This window comes from Oryx dammah, unplaced genomic scaffold, assembly GCF_014754425.2.
Source record: "Oryx dammah isolate SB20612 unplaced genomic scaffold, SCBI_Odam_1.1 HiC_scaffold_11, whole genome shotgun sequence".
NCBI classification, from domain to species: Eukaryota; Metazoa; Chordata; class Mammalia; order Artiodactyla; family Bovidae; genus Oryx; species Oryx dammah.
Window position 1 is genome coordinate 25,297,273 of NW_024070195.1, and position 21,256 is coordinate 25,318,528.

Here is a 21,256-nt window from a genome sequence, read left to right on the forward strand (position 1 = left end):
TGCTGTCAACTCAAAATACGTTGTTCAAACTTTTGGATATTAGATGCTACTCCATGCTCTGCACAAATAAAACATCCATGGAATATACCCAAAAGGAAGTGATTAAGTAATTTCAATATGTCACAATAAAAGGACAACTAAGAAAAAAATAGTGATGAAAGACAAAAATCCTAAAAACAGAAATCAAGGAGCAAGAAGGTAAAAGTCTTTCTCAATCACTAATTATTTCAAATGTAAATAGACTAAACTCAATCAAAGGACATAGATTGGATGCATAGACTTAAAAAATATACAGTCACATGCTGTCTAAAAGCGACTAATTTTAGATACAAATACACACAGGTTGAAATTGAAATGATGGAAGAAAATGTTCCATTCAAATACTAACCAAGACAGAATTAAACTACTATCAGTGAGAACAGACTTTTTAAAGCAAAACTTGTCAAAATAGTCAAAGAAGGACATTATATATTGATAAAAGTGTAAATCACCAAGAAGATACAACAAATATAAGCATGTGTGCACCGAATAGCAGATGCCTAGAATATATGAAGCAAACTGACAGAATTGGAGGAATTTGCAGTATTAACTGGAGACTTCAGTACTCCATTTTCAATAATGGATAGAATAACTAAGTAGAAGATTGATGAAGAAACAGAAGGTTGAACAGCATAAAACCAATCCGATTTAACAGATGTATACATTAAATTCTACTGAAAAACAGCATAATATGCATTTTTTTCTAATGAACACATCATATTCTCTAGATGGACCATGTGCTGAGCTACACACACACACAAAAAAAGCCTTAATGAATTTTAAGATAATGAAGTTAATACAAAGTATCTTTGCTGATTACAATGGAATGAAGGTGGAAATCAATAATAAAAATGACTAGGAAAATCACTATTATGTGGAAATTAAGCAACACACTCTTAAATACCAATGGGTCAAAGAAGAAATACAACATTTTTTTTGCAAATATCTTGAGACCTAGATACAGTGAAAGCAGGGAAATTTATAGCTCTGTGTGTGCTCAGTCACATAAGGTGCTAAAAAAAAAAAAAGATTAAACCCAAAGCTAGCAGAAGAAAAAAAATAATAAAGATTAGAGTGAAGATAAACAAAATTTCAGCAAAACAATAGTGAAAAACAATGAAACAAAAAATTGGTTTTTTAAGAAGTTATTCACCATTTGATCTAAGATGACCATTTAATATTTTCAATACTTATTCTGACTTGCTGAATATTAGAATGTTCAATATTTGAAAATAGTTTTTACCTTCTCCAAAATTTTCTTCGTTCAAAGCTAAATGTCATTGGTCCCTTTAAATTTTCATGTTATTCAAAATGTTCAGAGTCTTCACAATTCTGTATATTACACCTTTACCATATTCCTTTTTATTTAATTTTTTTCAAATTCAATTTCCCAGCACTAAGCAAAGAACTGTAGCTAAAATGTAACCATATAAAAGTACATTGACATCTCTTGCTTGGAGATTACGTCTGCATTGAGAAGCTCAGAGTATACTCATCTCTGTTCTCAACTCAAAGGTAAATTATTTTAAGAAGAGGAAGGTGTTTGCTTTAGATCACAAGATGACTCTGACTTACCATTTTCATGTGGCTTCTTACACATGAAATTATAAGATGTCACAGCTATCAGGATTGAAATAAAAATGGCCAGACTAATATTGGGTAAATTATTCCAAGATGGAAATCTGAAAAATCCAACTACAGATATGTTTATGGTGTACTCACTGATCAAACCATGCTGCTTCCATTTAAGGACACTCTACATACATGCCGAGCTTGAGCCTCCTCCAGAGTTCAGGTAATCTCTATCTCTCTCCAGAAAGGAGACACTGAATTGATACTGGGGAGAGCTTGGGTAAATTGATGTAGGACTTTGTGTGGCTATGATGGATCTTCTTTCCTTGGTGGATGCTACATGTGCTATCAAGGACCAGAGTAAGTGAGGACAATGTGGTTACTCTCAGAGGAAGCTTTAAACAGTTCACAGTGATAATTATATCTCTGGAGATGGAAAAAGTATATAAATCTATTATGTTTTAGGGTCCCTACTAATGACATGACACAATTTTTCTTTTAGGGGCAAACTTTTTCTTATTCACCAATTGTGCATGAATAGACACTGATGATCTGTAAGCTTGGTCAAATCACTGTTTATCTTTCAAGACAGAAAAGGTTCACCATTTGGTACACTTTTTCACTACTTAATAGGAATTAGAGCCATAATCACTAGAGATTGGATTTCTGCTCCACTCTTAAAACCTCCAAATAGTGCACATTAAAATGTTTTGATCATGCATATTAATACTCACTTACAATTCCACATCAATATATTATATTAAAGGTGTGATTTCATTATTATGCAATGTGCTCAGCATGAGAGTTCTGGTTTTCAATTTTGCAAGGTGATTTTTCACTACTTTCAGTCAGTTCAGTTCAGTCGCTTAGTCGTGTCCGACTCTTTGCGACCCCCTGAATCGCAGCATGCCAGGCCTCCCTGTCCGTCACCATCTCCCGGAGTTCACTCAGACTCACGTCCATCGAGTCAGTGATGCCATCCAGCCATCTCATCCTCGGTCGTCCCCTTCTCCTCCTGCCCCCAATCCCTCCCAGCATCAAAGTCTTTTCCAATGAGTCAACTCTTCGCATGAGGTGGCCAAACTACTGGAGTTTCAGCTTTAGCATCATTCCTTCCAAAGAACACCCAGGACTGATCTCCTTTAGAATGGACTGGTTAGATCTCCTTGCAGTCCAAGGGACTCTCAAGAGCCTTCTCCAACACCACAGTTCAAAAGCATCATTTCTTCGACGCTCTGCCTTCTTCACAGTCCAACTCTCACATCCATACATGACCACAGGAAATACGATAGCCTTGACTAGATGGACCTTAGTTGGCAAAGTAATGTCTCTGCTTTTGAATATACTATCTAGGTTGGTCATAACTTTTCTTCCAAGGAGTGTCTTTTAATTTCATGGCTGCAGTCACCATCTGCAGTGATTTTGGAGCCCCCCAAAATAAAGTCTGACACTGTTTCCACTGTTTCCTCATCTATTTCCCATGAAGTGATGGGACCAGATGCCATGATGGATAGATTAAAGTAAAATTACTCAAGGAGTTTGAATTGTAAGAGAAGTTTCAGAATATTCGGGAAGCATATTACCAGAAGCATCACAGATATGATGAAGAGAAATATGGGAAGAGTGATAGTATCCACAAATTAAAGTGTGTTGAAAGAAGTGAGGTAGAAGAATAATCAATATATAATGAGATAGATGAGTGAGGTAAGAACTACTTAGAGATGGCTAATTAGGGAATGAGAAAACAGTTTATCCAGACCTAAGAGTAACAGCTCCAACCCCCAGGACTTGTACCCTGTGTTCTACTCTGTCTTTGTGCCTCAAATACTTTTATAGAGACACTAGGCATTTAAATTCATGAACACAAGCACATATAAATACCAACAATAACAGGGACAAAAATCAAACTAACCTTCTCCACTCATAAAGAGTTTTACAAACCAACTCATTGTCTGAGTCACCAACTCAGAAGGGAGTTTGATTCACATCTGTTGGTCCACAGTAATTTCCCAGCTTTCTTCTGATCTGGATTGCCAGAGCTTGAAATGTCTCTGTTATCCCTGTAACAGTACAGAAGAAAGGGACTGTACTACACAGGGCTTATCCTTGGGATGGAGTGCTTCAGTCATGTGAACCAGGTCTTTTGCTCCCAAGTGCTGTAACTGGGTAGAGAATGGAGTTGTCTCAGAAGCAGGGAAGGAGACTCTGGACTTTTGTCTTTGTAGGATGATAAAGCAATATTCTAGTTGCAGGTGTCCATTTCCTCACTTGAATGCACACACAAATGATCTCATATATACACAAAGTTCAATTATTAAGTGGCTTTTTTATTTCCTTTGTGCAGATAAAGCCCAGTGAGACTGCCTAGTGCTAGAAAAGGAAGATATTTTATGTTCACTTAACACTTTATGAAAACCAATTAAACTTAAGCCAGGGTTGTTACAGAGAGGGCAATGATTCCATGTCACTGTCCATTTTCCCTTCTGCAGTCCAAATTTATTATTAGCCTTTATTCTTCTCAAATTCAGTGAACTTCTGAACTCTGCCTACTAGTATAAACCTAGAGTCTGCTATGGAGTCTTCTTTATATCTTTCTAATCCTTACATGGGTCCATATTCCTTTTATGGTGAAAAAATGTGCCATTGTGTGGCTGTACCACATTTTGTTTATCCATTCATCCATTGATAGACATTTGGGTTGGGTTCACTTTTTTGGCCATTATGAAAAATGCTGCTGCAAACACTTATGTACATATTTGTGTGTGTGTGTGAATATATACTTGAATTTCTCTTGGGGTGGAATTATATAGTCATAAGGACCTGGAATGTTAGGTCCATGAATCAAAAAAAAAATTAGACATGTTCAAGTAGGCGATAGTAAGAATAAACATCAACATCCTAGGAATCAGCAAAGTAAAATGGATGAGAACGGGTAAATTTAATTCAGATGACCATTATATCTACTACTGTGGCAAGAATCCCATAGAAGAAATGGAGTAGCCCTCATAATCAACAAAAGAGTCCAAAATGCAGTACTTGGGTGCAACCTCAAAAACAACAGAATGATCTCGGTTTGTTTCCAAGGCAAGCAATTCAACATCACAGTCATCCAAGTCTATGCCCCTACCACTGATACCAAAGAAGCTAATCAGTTCCGTGAAGACCTAGAAGACCTCCTCGAACTAACACCTAGAAAAGATATTCTATTCATCATCAGGGATTAGAATGCAAAAGTAGGAAGTCAGATATGCTAAGAGTAACAGACAAATTTGGTGTTGGAGAACAAAATGAAGCAAGGCAAAGACTAATTGAATTCTGCCAAGAGAATGCACTAGTCATAGCAAATACCCTTTTCAACAACACAAGAGACAACTTTACTCATGGACATTACCAAATGGTCAATCAGTCAGTCAGTTCAGTCGCTCAGTCGTGTCCAGCTCTTTGTGACCCCATGAATTGCAGCACGCCAGGCCTCCCTGTCCATCATCAACTCCTGGAGTTCACTCAAACTCACGTCCATCAAGTCGGTGATGCCATCCAGCCATCTCATCCTCTGTAGTCCCCTTCTCCTCCTGCCCCCAATCCCTCCCAGCATCAGGGTCTTTTCCAATGAGTCAACTCTTCGCATGAGGTAGTCAAAGTATTGGAGTTTCAGCTTCAGCATCAGGCCTTCCAATGAACACCCAGGACTGATCTCCTTTACGATGGACTGGTTAGATCTCCTTGCAGTCCAAGGGACTCTCAAGAGTCTTCTCCAACACCACAGTTCAAAAGCATCAATTCTTCGGCACTCAACTGTCCTCACAGTCCAACTCTCACATCCATACATGACTGCTGGAAAAACCATAGCCTTGACTAGAAGGACCTTTGTTGGCAAAGTTATGTCTCTACTTTTTAACATGCTGTGTAGTTTGGTCATAACTTTTCTTCCAAGGAGTAAGCGTCTTTTAATTTCATGGCTGCAATCACCATCTGCACTGATTTGGGAGCCCCCCAAAAAATAAAGTCTGACACTGTTTCCACTGTTTCCCCATCTATTTCCCATGAAGTGATGGGACCAGATGCCATGATCTTCGTTTTCTTGGCATATTGAGCTTTAAGCCAACTTTTTCACTCTCCTCTTTCACTTTCATCAAGAGGCTTTTTAGTTCCTCTTCACTTTTTGCCATAAGGGTGGTGTCATCTGCATATCTTAGTTTATTGATATTTCTCCTGGCAATCTTGATTCCAGCATGTGCTTCTTCCAGCCCAGCATTGCTCATGATGTACTCTGCATGTAAGTTAAATAAGCAGGGTGACAATATGCAGCCTTGATGTATTCCTTTTCCTATTTGGAACCAGTCTGTTGTTCCATGTCCAGTTCTAACTGTTGCTTCCTGACCTGCATACAGGTTTCTCAAGAGGCAGGTCAGGTGGTCTGGTATTCCTGTCTCTTGAAGAATTTTCCCCAGTTTATTGTGATCCACACAGTCAAAGGCTTCAGTGTAGTCAATAAAGCAGAAATAGATGTTTTTCTGGAACTCCCTTGCTTTTTCAATGATCTGGAAGATGTTGGCAATTTGATTTCTGGTTCCTCTGCCTTTTCTAAAACCAGCTTGAACCTCTGGAAGTTCACAGTTCATGTATTGCTGAACCTTGGCTTGGAGAATTTTGAGCATTCCTTTACTAGCATGTGCTGCTACAGTTAAGTCAATTCAGTGGTGTCTGACTCTGTGTGACCCCATAGATGGCAGCCCACCAGGCTCCCCTGTCCCTGGGATTCTCCAGGCAAGAACACTGGAATGGGTTGCCATTTCCCTCTCCAAAAAAAAAAAAAAACTAGCATGTGAGATGAGTGCAATTGTGTGGTAGTTTGAGCATTCTTTGGCATTGTCTTTCCTTGAGATTGGAATGAAAACTGACCTTTTCCAGTCCTGTGGCCACTGCTGAGTTTTCCAAATTTGCTGGCATATTGAGTGCAGCACTTTCACAGCATCATCTTTCAGGATTTGAAATAGCTCAACTGGAATTCCATCACCTCCACTAGCCTTGTTCATAGTGATGCTTTCTAAGGCCCACTTGACTTCACATTCCAGGATGTCTGGCTCTAGGTGAGTGACCACACCATCATGATTATCTGGCTCATGAAGATCTTTTTTGTACAGTTCTTCTGTGTATTCTTGCCACGTCTTCTTAATATCTTCTGCTTCTGTTAGGTCCATACCATTTCTGTCCTTTATCAAGCCCATCTTTGCGTGAAATGGTCAATACCAAAATCAAATTGATTACATTCTTTGTAGCCAAAGAATGGAAAAGTTGTATACAGTCAGCAAAAACAAGACCGGGAGCTGACTGTGGCTCAGATCATCAGCTTCTCATAGCAAAATTCAGGGTTAAACTAAAGAAAACTGGGAAAAACACTAGGCCAGCCAGGTATGACTTAACTCCCATTTGAATTTGCAGTAGAGGTAATGAACAGATTCAGGGAACTAGATCTAGTTAACAGTGTGCCAGAACTATGGCCAGAGGTAGGTCACACTGTACAGGAGGCAGTGAACAAAATCATCCTCCCAAGAAAAGAAAAGCAAGAAGCCAAAGTGATTATCTGAGGAAGCTTTACAAAAAGCAGAAGAATGAAAAGAAGTGAAAAGCAAAGGAGAGAGGGAAAGGTACATCCAATTAAACGTAGAGTTTCAGAGAATAGCTAGGAGAGATAATGAGTCCTTCTTCAATGAACAGTCCTTAATAAGAAGAAAACAACAAAAAGGGAAAGACTGGAGATCTCTTCATGAAAATTGGAAACATCAAGGGAGCATTCTGCCCAAAGAAGGGCACAATAAAGGACAAAAATGGTAAAGTCCTACTAGATGCTGAAGAGATCAAGAAGAGATGGAAAGATTACAAGGAAGAACTGTATAAAAAAAGATCTTAATGAACTGGATTACTATGATGATGTAGTTAGTCAACCAGAGCCAGACGTTCTAAAGTGTGAAGTCCAGTAGGTTTTAAGCAGCACTGCTGCTAATAAAGCTAGTCGATGCGATGAAAGTCCAGCGGAACTATTCACATCCCTAAAGGAGGATGCCATCAAGGTTTTGCATTCATTACATCAGCAAATCTGGAAGATCAGGAGTGGTCATGGGACTGGAAAAGATCAATCCTTATCCCAATTCCCAAGAAGGGTAGTATCAAAGAATGTGCTAACCACCGGACAATTGCACTCATCTCCCATACTAGTAAGGTCATGCTTAAAATCTTGCATGCTAGGCTTTAGCATTATGGGAACCAAGAACTTCCAGATGTCCAAGGTGGGTTCAGAAATGGAAGAGGAACTACAGATCAAATTGCCAACATTCACTGTATTCCAGAGAAAGAAAGGGAATTTCAGAAAAACATCTATCTCTGTTTCATCAGCTATGCTAAACCTTTAACTGCGTGGATCATTACAAACTGTGGAAAGCTCTTAAAGAGATAGGAATACTAGACCATCTTACTTGTCTCTTGAGAAACCTGTATGCAGGTCAAGAAGCAATAGTTAGAACCCTGTATGGAACAACTGATTGGTTCAAGATCGAGAAAGGAGTACAACAGGGCCTTCAGCTGTTACCTTGCTTGTTAAACCAATATGCTGAGGACATCAGGAGAAATGCTAGGTTGGATGAGTTACAAGCTGGAATCAAGATAGATGTGAGAAACATCAACAACCTCAGATATGCAGATGATATCACTCTAATGGCAGAAAGTGAAGAGGAACTAAAGAGCCTCTTGATGAGGGTGAAGAAGGAGAGTGAAAGAGCTGGCTTAAGAATTAAATATTAAAAAAAAAAACTAAGATCATGGCATCTAGCCCCATTACTGCATGGCAAAAGGTAGGGGGAAAAGCAGAAGTGGTAACAGATTTCCTCTTCTTGGGCTCCAAAATCACTGTGAATGGCAACTGCAGTCATGAAATCAGAAGACAATTGCTTCTTGGCAGGAAAGCGATGATGAACCTAGACAATGTATTGAAAAGCAGAGACACTACTCTGCTGACCAAGGTGTGTATGGTCAAGGCTACGGTCTTCCCAGTGGTCATGTACGATTATGAGAGCTGGGCCGTAAAGAAGGCAGAATGCCAAAGAACTGATGTCTTTGAACTGTGGTGCTGGAGAAGACTCCTGAAAGTCCCTTGGACAGCAAGGAGATCAAATCAGTCCATCTTAAGGGAGATCAACCCTGAATATTCACTGGAAGGACTGATGCTAAAGCTGAAGCGCTAGTATTTTGGTCATCTGATGGGAAAAGATGACTCACTGGAAAAGTCCCTGGTGGTAGGAAAAATCAAGGGCAGAAGGAGAAGAGGGCATCAGAGGATGAGATGGCTGGAGAGCATCACTGATGCAATGAACATGAACTTGGGCAAAATCCAGGAGACAGTGAAGGATAGGGAGGGCTGGTGTGCTGTAGTCCATGGAGTGGCAAAGAGTCCAAAAAACACCGGGCGACTGAACAACAACAATGGTAATTCTACATTAACTTATTGAGAAACTTCTAAACTATTTTCCACAGTGACTGTATTATTTTACATTTCTCCACATTCTTTCCAACACTTGTTATTTTCCACTTGGTGAGGGGGGAATGTAGGGAGGACATAGAACATCTGTCTTAGAGGAGATGATGTGTCTGACTCTTTGCAACCCCATGGATTCTACAGTCCATGCAGTTCTCCAGGCCAGAATGCTGGAGTGGGTAGTTCTTCCTTCTCCAGGGGACCTTCCCAACCCAGGGATCCAGCCCAGGTCTCCTGCATTGCAGGCAAATTCTTTACTGGCTGAGCCACCAGAGAAGCCCACGTTGCGGTTTACGTTTCCCAAATAACTAATTGTGTTGCACACTTTTCCAGGTGTTTATTGACCATTTGCACATCTTCTTCAGAGAAATATCTGTTCAAATCATTTGTTCATTTAAAAACTTGAATTGCTTTTCTTTTTATTATTTAGTATTGTAAATTATATAGTCTTCATAGTAAACTCTGATGAATAATTTGTAAATATTTTCTCTCCTTCTATGAGTTGCCTCTTCACTTTTTTGATCGTGTCTTTTGGTGCACAAAACTTTTAACAAAGTCAAATTTATGTTTTTCTTTGTTTGGTTGCACTTTGGGTGTCATAACTAAGAAATCTAAACCAAGTACCTAAACCAAGATTTACACCTACGCTTACAATTAGATCTTTAATCCATTTTGAGTTAATGTTCCACATACGATGTGAGATAGAGGACAGCTTCATTCTTTTGCCTGTAGATGTTTACTTTCCCTTCACTATTTATACCTCGATGTGCTCTCATTTGACTCTGGTTTCCCCAGACCTCCGTCATCTTGACATCATCACATTTGTTAGAACTGGATTGTGATTGATATTTATTTTTTCTTTATCAAATTATCCTTGCATTTAAGATATAGTTTAGTTGCTCATCAAATTATAGTTTAACTTTTCTCCTTCAACATTTGAAAATAAAACTCTTCAGTCATTTTTGTTCAGTGCTGTTGTGCATCTAATTTTTGTTTGATCAGTGCTACTAAAGTCTGATCCATGTGGGCATGTATGCTAAGTCACTTCAGTCATGTCCAGCTCTTTTGGACCCCATGGATGGTAGCCTGCCAGACTCCTCTGTCCATGGGATTCTCCGGGTAAGAATACTGGAGAGGGTTGCCATGCCCTCCTCCAGGGATCTTCCTGACTTAGGGGTCAAATCCACATCTCCTGAGTCTCCTGCATTACAGGTTCTTTACCATTAGTGCCAACTGGGAAGCCCCAAAAGTGTGATCCATAGATCAGTGCATATTTGTAAACTGTTTCTTACTAATTCTTCATGAAACAAATAGAGAAATAAAGTATTACAACATTTAGAGTGAATTGATAGAAAATATTAGGTATATGATATTTAATAATAAAATTACCACTCATATGTCTTTGCATTCACTTGATCATTTCTAGTTTATTCAGAAAAGTATGCCTGTGATATATAATATATAATGCAAAAAAACATTTACAACAACCATAAGATGGGGAAAAGATTCTTCTCTGCAAATTGTTTGAGAAACACTGCTTGATGTGGCTGGAAACTTTGGTCATGCAGATTCATGGAGACTTAAACCAAGAGGCCTCATAATTGGTGGTCCTGAGGACACCCATCAAGACTGGAATCCTTGGGTTTACAAAAAATGGGCTACTATCTTCACAATTTATAGGTTCTTATTCTAAGTCACTCAATATCATGCAGATGGGGAGAACTCCATGGATTTCAGTTTGAAGTAAGGATAGACTGACCCAGAGAAGTTGGCATGGGTGAAGGAGAAGATGTGGGTTTCATTAGTCATGTCATAGAAAGAAATGTCACTATCCTCATAATCCAAGAAAATCACAATCTTTAGTGGACACTTTTCAATTGGGAGAGACTCTTTTTGGAAAATGTCTTGGCGAGAACAAGTGAGAGCCCTGTATTCACATCCCCTCTTCTCTAAGACATTGAATTTCATCTTCTCTAGATCACTCCTTTCTGTGGGCTCCTCACAAATGCCTAGAGTCCATTCATCAGTGTCCTCAATGTCCACCTCCCAGTAATGTCTCCCCTTAGTGAATCCTTGATCAAGTTTGAGAATATTGCCACCTCCTTGCTTTTTACATAATATTGCCTGAGGTTCCCTTCTGAAGTCAGAATTGTTCTGATGACCATTTTCATGATTTTCAATCACAAGAACTGGAAGAAATAAAAAGGAAAGGATAAAGCCAAGATTGCATATTTCAGAAAACTGTTGTACAAGGGAAACTTTAACAAAACAGAGAGAATGTGTAAGGAGTGGTGAAAAGAACACCTCTCCTCTGAAGGTGTGTGCGTTGGGGGAGGTGGAGCTGGGTGGGAGGGGGTTTGATGTGTTCTCTTGGTACTTGTTCTTGCTACCCATTCTATGCTACTTGTCTTATCTTTGCCATGGTCAGTGTTTCGACAGAGCGCCAGTGTGTGCATGGATCTTGAAATGTTTACTGAAGAACGATGTTTCTGCCATGTTCTTTGCAAATTAGTCTTATTTTCCTCAGTTAGTCACAGGCTCCATGTAAGCTGACCTCTCTACAAAGAACAGCTGAATTGTTATTTTGAGCCCTTTTTACTTAGTGTGGGGTCTCCTCAGCTGAGGGGCTATGTTAATTTCTGTTTCAGAACCAAGTGGACCCCACAGACAGGGAAGCTTTGTCAGTATTTGAAAGGGGAAGCACGACCAGAGTAGCTAATCCTAGCAACAGTTGTCAGTTCAGGCTTACACTGAATGCTTTTCACGTCCTCCTTCCCTTTACCAGAACAGTAGTGCCTGTCTTTTCAACTAGGAAAGGATGTTAGGAAGCATAAGCAGGGTCTCAGAGGAGATCTCAGAGGGCAGGTTAGAAGGGGGTCAAAAAGATAAATAAAGAACCACTTACCACGTTCAAACTGTTCCTTCCTCCAGTCTGAAAAAGAGCAACATGAATTGAAACTAGACGAAAGTATACCCAGGGGATGAAAAGGAGATAAGATGACTTTCCTGACTCATCACCTTCTCATGGTGACTTTCCCTTCCTCCTCTAAACTCCTCAAACTCTGGTAGTGTCCAAAAACTACAGGACAAGTAGTATGCATTCTGTGCTCTCAGATTAGAAGCTATCACATAATTCAGCCTGAAGCTGGGGCTGTTCTCCAACCTAAGCCAGGTTTGGAGACCCCAGAAGTAGGGTCTGACACTCTACATGCCCCTCTACTGTGCTCTCCAGACCTCTGTGGGCCTCCTCATTGATGATGAGAGCTATAAAATGTATTTTTAATTTAATTCTATTCTATTCCTCCTCTAAACCCCTCTATCTATTTACAGTTTTTCTGGCCTATGATCTCCTTAGAGTTTAAGTCTATGACCAAAGCATTTAAATGAGCCCTTATTACTTTGACCCAGATTGTAATCAGATAGCTTATATTTTTCTCCAGAGACAGATTCCTAGTGGGAAAAAAAATTGCATCTGCTTCTGCCTGTGGCCACTTCTCTTATGATTTTATTTGAAGATTGGGTCTTCTCATTGAGTCTTGAGACAATAGGCAGATAAGGACCCATCCATAATTCTTGGCTGGAGCAGCTCTGTGGTCTCTCACTAAACTGGCCTCCTGTCAGAAGTGTAGCACTCGGATGCATGGAATCTATAAATATATGAGTCAAGGAGGACATCAGAGATCATGTATTCCAGTCTCTTTATCTAAAGAGATAAAGACACTGAGGTCAAGAAATATAAAACAGCCCAACTTCCCAGTTGTAACTGACAGGTTTGGAAGTAAAAGTGTCAAAATTGTCCTTAGTACTTTGTTCACTCCTTTAGAAACACAGGAACATTTTTCAGTATCTCATAAAGGAAAACTCTTAACAAAACTGCTTAATCAGCTTTAATCCTTGGGAGGAGTTCCTCTGACCTTCTCTTATCAGAGCACTCATCAGGCTGTGTGTAGTTGCCTGGTTCCTAATTTCCTTCCTCCAGTGGACTTTAAGTTCCACAAGGTCAGAGATAATAACTTGTGCCACCAACATCTAGCATACCTGGCATATAAAAATTGCATAGATATATATTTAAGGAATGCCCTAGAGTGTTTTTGAGATCCAACACCATATTCCACATACACACAAACAGAAACAAATGAGTTATAAACCTACAGAATACATAGACACAGATTTCAGAAGGTATAAAAATAGCCAATTCCCCCTACCTCCAGATAAACATATTTATGCAGAAGATATTAAAATATTTTGAAAAACTGTTTTTCAACTTTTTCATACATAAACCTTCTCCCTCTATATTGAATTTTACTTTCTTTATTTCAAATAGGTAAAATAAGTAAAATCATAGTTAATATACTTTTCTGAATATAAAATATATTTTCTGATATTTTAAACTTTTTTGCAGAGCAAAAATGCTGACATAATATGTTCTTTATTCTTCCCAAATCTCCTCAAAGTCACCCTGAGTTCCATCATTCTCTTCTCCATAGGGGAAGAGCTAACAATTCACATTCATGTTGTATCCTACCCCAGTTATGTAGTGGAATTGACTAGTCAGCAGTTATTTCTCCTTCATTATCAGCTCTGGAAGACAATTGGTTATTTGAGTCTCCAAATACAAAATACTACAGAGTGATACCAAATAAAAATTTCACAACTTTCAAGTGTGTGTACATGTATTTATATTTATGACTCTGCTTATTATGCTCAGAATACCAGAGGCATTTGGCAAGACAAGGGCCAGAGGTTTACATACCAGGATATATCAGGGCCTTCTTCCAGTCTAAAACAGAACAAATACAGGAAAGACAAGATGAGACATTGATCTGCAACCTCAAATTTGTCTTCCTTTCCATAATTTCTCTTCCACTAATCATCATGAATCCTTTAGTCTTTTCTCTGAGAATAGGGAACTGAGAACTTGTTGGACATCAGGACATCAGTTGACATGACTGAGTTGCTTACCTTTGTTGTATAATGCCTTTCGTTGTTCTGAAAGAAACAACATTCAGTGAGAGACCCAGAACAGGTGTGAAAAGGGGTACAAATTCTACACAGGGCATGAGAAGAAGTAAGACTCACCGAGATCTTGCTCAAGCTTCCCTGAAAGAGAAAGAGATAGAAAATCCATCAAATTGAGTTTTAGTTGCTCCTGAGCCCAGTGAGTAGCTATACGAACTCAATTTGACCTTCTCTTAAGGATCCCATAGTTAAGCAGGTGAGAAAGATTAATGAATATCTTTGTCAAATGTAAAAGGGCAAGCTCTAAGAAAAGTTATGTGGGAAGAATCCTGGGGTCACACAGGAAGGGAAGTCCATGCTTCCTGGGAGTTTGATTTCTTAGGTGTTTCTGGAGCTTATTTTTGAAGGATAAAAAAGGAAGAGAAGATAAAGGAAGGCATTTCTGCAAAGAGAAATAGGTTGGGGTACAGAGGCTTGAAAGGGCATGGTGTGGATTGGAGGCTTATGACCACTGCCCACAGTGGTTTTCTCAGGTGGTTTTCTCCTTTGCATAGGACTCCCAGTTCTGTGGAATTCTTGGCACCCTGTGTTTTCCTGAGGATTCTTCAGCAATTTTTTATTTCCCCATCTACCCTGCACACACAGCATCTGCAACTTTTCCAGGAGCCTCTGATTTGACTTGCTGCTCGATTTACTTTTGATTGAATGTGCCTCTTCCTTTTCTTTCGCCACCTTGTCTCTTTCATGAGATGCTTCCTTCTTTTTCTCTGCTTCTCTGGTTTTGGCTCTATGTTCTCTCCAGCCAATGTAGCTGATCCCGATGAGGAGAAGCACCAGCACAGGGAGGGTCCCAGCCAGGGCTGTTTTCCATGGAGACATTCTGGGGAAGAAGGGCTCTGACAGGCATGTGGAGACACAGTGAGAGACCGACCTGGAGGAAGCCCCGCCCTCTCTCCAAGGCTCCCTTCAGCCCTCCTTTACTCCTCCCTGCCTGGAAGACACCCAGCTCTGCCTCGGGGTTTGTGCCTGACTGACCTGGAAGGAAGATGGCTGACGCTTTCTCCTGGCCAGAGACGGGGTTCTGGATGGAGCAGGTCACATTGCCCAGAGAGCTGTCTGTGACCACAAGAGATGCCTCCACATGGAAGAGCCCATCTCCATCTTGAGTCTGAGATTCAGAGAGGGGGAGTAGCTTCTCTCCCGCTGTGTCTCTCCACTGCACCCTGGGTTTGGGGAACCAGCCACCGGAGGAGCACAGAACTTGGATCCCATGATCCTCAGGCCCCATCATGCGAACGTGAGGGGCAGAGCCCAAGCCTGAGGAAAAAAGACATGTCCCTGAGGCCTGTGGTCCCTTGGGGCTCAGGAGTCCCTGAGGCTAAAGGTCTAATTTCCCATCACTAGGCTGATAAGTAAACTGAAGCTCAGAGTTCAAAACTGCTCACAGTCAGCATTAGGCTTACCTCTGATTCTGAAATCAATATTAAGTTGATTCTGAAATCAACTTAATGCTTTTGCACTGTACTAGGACTGAGAGAGCTTCTGGGTCATTCCAAGAAGAAAAAAGCACAGGGACAATCAAAGAAAAAATGAGTTTAATTCCACAAGTTTTCTTTCTCTTCTGACTGGGTAAAAAAGTATTTGCAGGTACCAGTATCTATCTGAATTAATACAAATTAATAAACTTTTGAGATCTTTTTGGATACCAAAATATCTACAGAAAGATTGCCTCCTTTGCTGTTTAAAAGCCAAGCATGTAGTTTTGTCCTTATTGTACAGTTTAGGAGGCTGACATTCTGCAAGGCAACATATGGAAGATCCTAAGAAACACCAGTCTAGGGATCCAGACGTTCTCAACATAGGTATGCTAAGTTAACATACCTATCACGTGCAGCTCCACAACAGCCTCCCGGGAGATGTGACCATCATTAAAATGACACCAATACTGGCCATCGTCAGAGGCACGGACGTGCTGGATCAGCAGGGCCACGGCCCCTCTGCCGATGGAGTCCTCCACCAACTCTGTCCTACCACGGTATTCCAGCATTTGCTCCCCGTCTTGTTCCTGCCCATTCTGGTACGTGAGCACCGCTGGGGAGAGCTGGGTTCGGTACCACCGGATCTGCATGTGGGCTGCGCTCTGCTCGGGGGACAACTGGCAGGGCAGAGTGGCATCTGTCCCTAGTGAGACCTTGATGGGCTGAGCTGGTCCCATCACAGAAAACCCGGACACTGCATGAAAATCAGAGACAGATTAGGGGACGCAGTAGCGGGGGAGATGAGATGGTAGACCCACCTGCATTTCTTAATGTGAGACCCAAATGTATTTTTCTTATTTGTGTTTTTGGATATCTAATTAAAGAGACAGTATCAGAAAATGTCATTATTGAGACCTCATAGCTGGTTATCGTCAAACCTGGAGTCTGAAAATTTCAACTTGAGGGGTGCCTTTTACTTTATGAAAGACGGATTTATGTCCCAGAAAGAATAAATGGTTTGTCTAAGATTATAACCAGCTCAGGGATCCTGAGTCCAAATTCTTTGTTTTCAAATTTGGGTTTTCTTGGCAGTGTAAACTTTACAAAGTATATTTTAACAAACAGTTACATCAAATTTAAACATCACTAAGATCACTCATACTCAGTAAAGATTTAGATAAATATTATAGCTGTGATTTTTATGAGGTCTGCTCAAAGGATGTTGATGTGAAGGAGACTGCTCCCACCCTTCACCTGACTTGTCAAGCCTTCTGTTGGCAGCAGTCAGGGCCATAATTTTCCCAGGTATAACTGCCTTTGAAAGGGTGCAGAGTTGGGACTGGTGGACCTACTGTATAAGAAGAGCCACTGAAAACAAACCAACAAATGAAACGTATGAGGGAAAACACTGACCTGGGGAGCCCCACATGGACACCCAGAGCAGAGCAGGGAGAACACCAGCAGGAAAGAGGCCAGGAAAACCTGCCATCTTCTTCAGAGCAGAACATGGAGCACGCTGGAAGCACAAAACATTCACTCTGAGGATGTTGAGAAGGTGGTGAGAAGCCAGCCGAGTGAAAGTTCTCAGAAAAAAAAGAAGAAAAAAATCCCATGTGCAAAGATTTACTTTTATACACAGGATTTTGGCTGTTTTCCCTTACAGACCTTGAGACAAACACCACCAACTCCCAACCACTCCCATGGGTTTTTTTTTTTTTTTCTCCTTCCCTCTTTTGTTTTTCTGAAAACCGTTTCCCCAGCAGGTGTAGGAAACGGTAAACCGTTCTCTCGTGTCCTGTGGGCTTGCTTGCTTATCTATGGATTCACCACCTCACCAGGGCTCTCTTGAAATTGAAAACCTTGAGTTCAACATTGAGAAATGAAGTCAGACACAAAATTCATCCACTTTCCTCAGTCAAACTCTTTCTCCCCTCCATTCACTCGTTCAGTCATTCATATATTAATTTTTGACCACAAATACTCTTGTAGCTTAATTCCTGAAAGGGAAGGGAGTTTTCTCACCACATGAGCCCAGAGCTGAAGCCCTTCTTTTTTCAGGACCCACATGTCCCACAGACACACCTGCACATCCTCACATGCGTTTTTCTCACCATCTAGGTTGAGCCAAGGGGAGTTCTGGACCAAGCTCCTGGTCTCCTTAGTGCAGCTACACGATCTGGCTCCAGACACAATCTGCACCTGGTTGTTCTCAGGGTCAGCATCCAAGGGTGTGGCTGCAGGTGATGAAAATGGCAGGTTTCTAACCCATTCCTCGATTAAAAGAATATTCTTAGTAAGGAGGACAAATAAGGCTGCCAAGAAGAATGGGTATTTGAATGCCTCTTCTGGAATAGGTTTGAAGAGAAAGTCTCAGCCTGCCTCCAACACTGCTACTAACTTTGAAAGTGGAAGTAATAGTTCATCCCAGAGGACTTTGAACTGGGCCGAGCCATAGAATGATAGAAACTAAAGTTGCCTTGATCAAAAGTGTTCGTTATGGCTCCCTGCTCCCACCTGCAAAGAACAGAAATTGCATTAGCTGGGGAGAAAGAATCATCTTCCTGTATAATATCCAAGTCAGTGGGTCATCCAAATGCTTGATTCACTAATTTAGATGATTCAGAGGATAAACCCAATAGCAGCACACTTCCTCCTACCACACCATAGCTGACATTGGAAGCCATGTGCAGGACTGCATGGGGGGCAATAAGACATCAGGAATGGAGGACCATGTGCTCTGAGAATATTAGGGCTCTGTTTCCAAAAAACCTTAGGGTTCCCCAACACAGAATAGATGTAAAAACACAGTAATAGAATGCCAGATACAAAATGCTCACACAAAGTTTTCTTCCCATTTCACAGTCTTTCCAAGCTTCATTCATGTTTTTTTCATGTCACACAGATTTACAGATAATCAGGGACAACAGAGGCAATTGAATAAATATTAATATGTAAGTCTGAAAAAATGAATACCAAAATCCCAAATAAATATTCTCTGGATATCAGTTCAGTTCAGTTGCTCAGTCGTGTCCGACTCTTTGCAACCCCATGAATCACAGCACACCAGGCATCCCTGTCCATCACCAACTCCTGGAGTTCACTCAAACTCACATCCATTGAGTGAGTGATGCCATGCATCCATCTCATCCTCTGTCATCCCCTTTTCCTCCTGCCCCCAATCCCTCCCAGCATCAGAGTCTTTTCCAATGAGTCAACTCTTCTCATGAGGTAGCCAAAGTACTGGAGTTTCAGCTTTAGCATCATTCCTTCCAAAGAACACCCAGGACTGATCTCCTTTAAAATGGACTGGTTGGATCTCCTTGCAGTCCAAGGGACTGTCAAGAGTCTTCTCCAGCACCAAAAGCATCAATTCTTTGGCACTCAGCTTTCTTCACAGTCCAACTCTCACATCTACGCACGACTATTGGAAAAACCATAGCCTTGACTAGACGGACCTTTGTTGGCAAAGTAATATCTCTGCTTTTCAATATGCTATCTAGTTTGGTCATAACTTTCCTTCCAAGGAGTAAGCGTCTTTTAATTTCATGGCTGCAATCACCATCTGCAGTGATTTTGGAGCCCAAAGAAATAAAAGTCTTACACTATTTCCACTGTTTCCCCATCTATTTCCCATGAAGTGATAGGGCCAGATGCCATAATCTTCATTTTCTGAATGTTGAGCTTTAAGCCAACTTTTTCACTCTCCTCTTTCACTTTCATCAAAAGGATTTTAGTTCCTCTTCACTTTCTGCCATAAGGGTGGTGTCATCTGCATATCTCAAGTTATTGATATTTCTCCCGGCAATCTTGATTCCAGCTTGTGCTTCATCCAGCCCAGTGTTTCTCATGATGTACTCTGCATAGAAATTAAATAAACAGGGTAACAGTACACAGCCTTGAGGTACTCCTTTTCCTATTTGGAACCAGCCTGTTGTTCCATGTCCAGTTCTAACTGTTGCTTCCTGACCTGCATATAGGTTTCTCAAGAGGCAGGTCAGGTGGTCTGGTATTCCCATCTCTTTCAGAATTTTCCATAGTTTATTGTGATCCACACAGTCAAAGGCTTTGTCATAGTCAATAAAGCAGAAATAAATGTTTTTCTGGAACTCTCTTGCTTTTTCCATGATCCAGTGGATGTTGGCAATTTGATCTCTGGTTCCTCTAATAGTGAGGTACATTTGCCTTTTTTAAGAAATCAAATGTACTGAGATATAATATGCATACAACGGAATGCATGGCTTTAGAACATGCATTTCAATGAGGTTTCACAAATGATTACACTTATGTAACTGCCACCTCATTGAACAATGGAACATTTTTGTCTCTTGAAATTCTCCTCATGTCCACTATCCATCAGTCCTTTCCAAAGAGGGGGAAAAAACAGTATTCTGATATAAATCATGATAGCTTAATCTTGCCTACTCTTAGAAACTTCACCAAAAACGGAGTCATACAGTATACACCCTTTTGTGCTTGGTTTTTTGGCTAAACAAAATGTTTTTTTGAGGTTCAACCGCATTGTGTGTATCAGTGCATTTAAATTTTTTCTTGCCACATAATATTACACTGTTTGAATATAGGACCATATATTCTGCGATTTTCTTCGGGGCTGTCTCCCTTCCTCATACAGGCCCATCTCCTTCCACTCAAATTCTTTCACACCACTCTAGGCAGCGCTCCTCCATAAAACTATCCTGTCTTATTTGGGCTCTGACACCTACCTTATGGTTTAGGTCTGAAACACTAGAGAACAGGAAGGGAAAACTGAAGGAGAAAAAGAACTATCTGAAAATATTATTTGCCTCTTTTTTTACTTTGAAATGTATGATACATCTTTGTGTACATATTCTATCTCAAAATGTAGCTAGACTAATATATGTTTCCAACAGTTAGAAAAAAATAAATTTTAAAAATTCACATACGTACTTAGGCATTTTTCCCAATAATAGAGAATTGTTTGAGCCAATTAATCTGTGAAGAATATTTAGAGGGAATTACATTGAATACATACCAGCATTTGTGTGTTTAAGAGAGAAAGGTGAAAAGGGAGTAAGAGGGAAAGAGCTACAAGGCATTATTAATTTTAAAGAGCAGTTTTTAAAACTGTGCAAACAGTATGATCTTGCTTGTTTGCAAAAAATAGAAAAACCACAGCAAAATAATAATAGGATATGTATTTCTGAGTGGGGCAAATACAGGTGTTTCTGTCTATAATTTTAGTTTTTTTCTAATTTTCAGGTTTCTCTAACTTAAAAAGCTAAAGAATAATATGTGTATATAAAAATTTTTAATGCAAATATGAAGCATATTAGGAAGGATTCATTCACAGGAGATGAAGGATTAGAGAAACAATCAGCATTCTTGGGAATGAATAATTGTCTTAAAATAGAAAACAAATGGAGGTGTCAGCTCTCAGGGTAGACACTGCTGAAGATCAAAATATTGGGTTAGAAAAAGGAAGTTATTATGTGGTACTTTAAATCAAAAAGATTTAAAAATTAGGAAATATAATTCAACATTCACCTAGAATGTTTCCCAAGATGAAAAGATAAGGGGCAAGAATCAAAAGGAAGGGTACTTCACAAAAAGCTGACTACTGCAGAAGAAGAGTCATTTATACATGAATTCTTATAACGTTTTAGAGTTACAAATAAACAGCTAAACAAACACAAAACCTCAA

General features: G+C 40.1%; 1 protein-coding gene across 2 annotated transcripts; it reads right to left on the minus strand.

Annotated features, from left to right (window-relative positions):
* Positions 1 to 10,540: 10,540 nt before the first annotated feature.
* On the minus strand, positions 10,541 to 17,932 carry LOC120870610 (butyrophilin-like protein 1). Of its 2 annotated transcripts, none has more exons than XM_040250385.1 (9): positions 16,990 to 17,932; positions 15,980 to 16,330; positions 15,134 to 15,415; positions 14,794 to 14,994; positions 14,219 to 14,239; positions 14,102 to 14,128; positions 13,893 to 13,919; positions 12,045 to 12,071; positions 10,541 to 11,328 (listed from the first exon to the last, which is right to left on the minus strand). In XM_040250385.1, exons 1-9 carry the CDS (start codon positions 17,063 to 17,065, stop codon positions 10,844 to 10,846), a joined length of 1,497 nt encoding a protein of 498 aa, XP_040106319.1. In that variant the 5' UTR covers positions 17,066 to 17,932; the 3' UTR covers positions 10,541 to 10,843. The 2 variants fall into 2 exon arrangements, with proteins under 2 accessions (XP_040106319.1, XP_040106318.1); XM_040250384.1 differs by having other exon boundaries at positions 14,731 to 14,994; positions 16,990 to 17,931.
* Between the last annotated feature and the right edge of the window lie 3,324 nt (positions 17,933 to 21,256).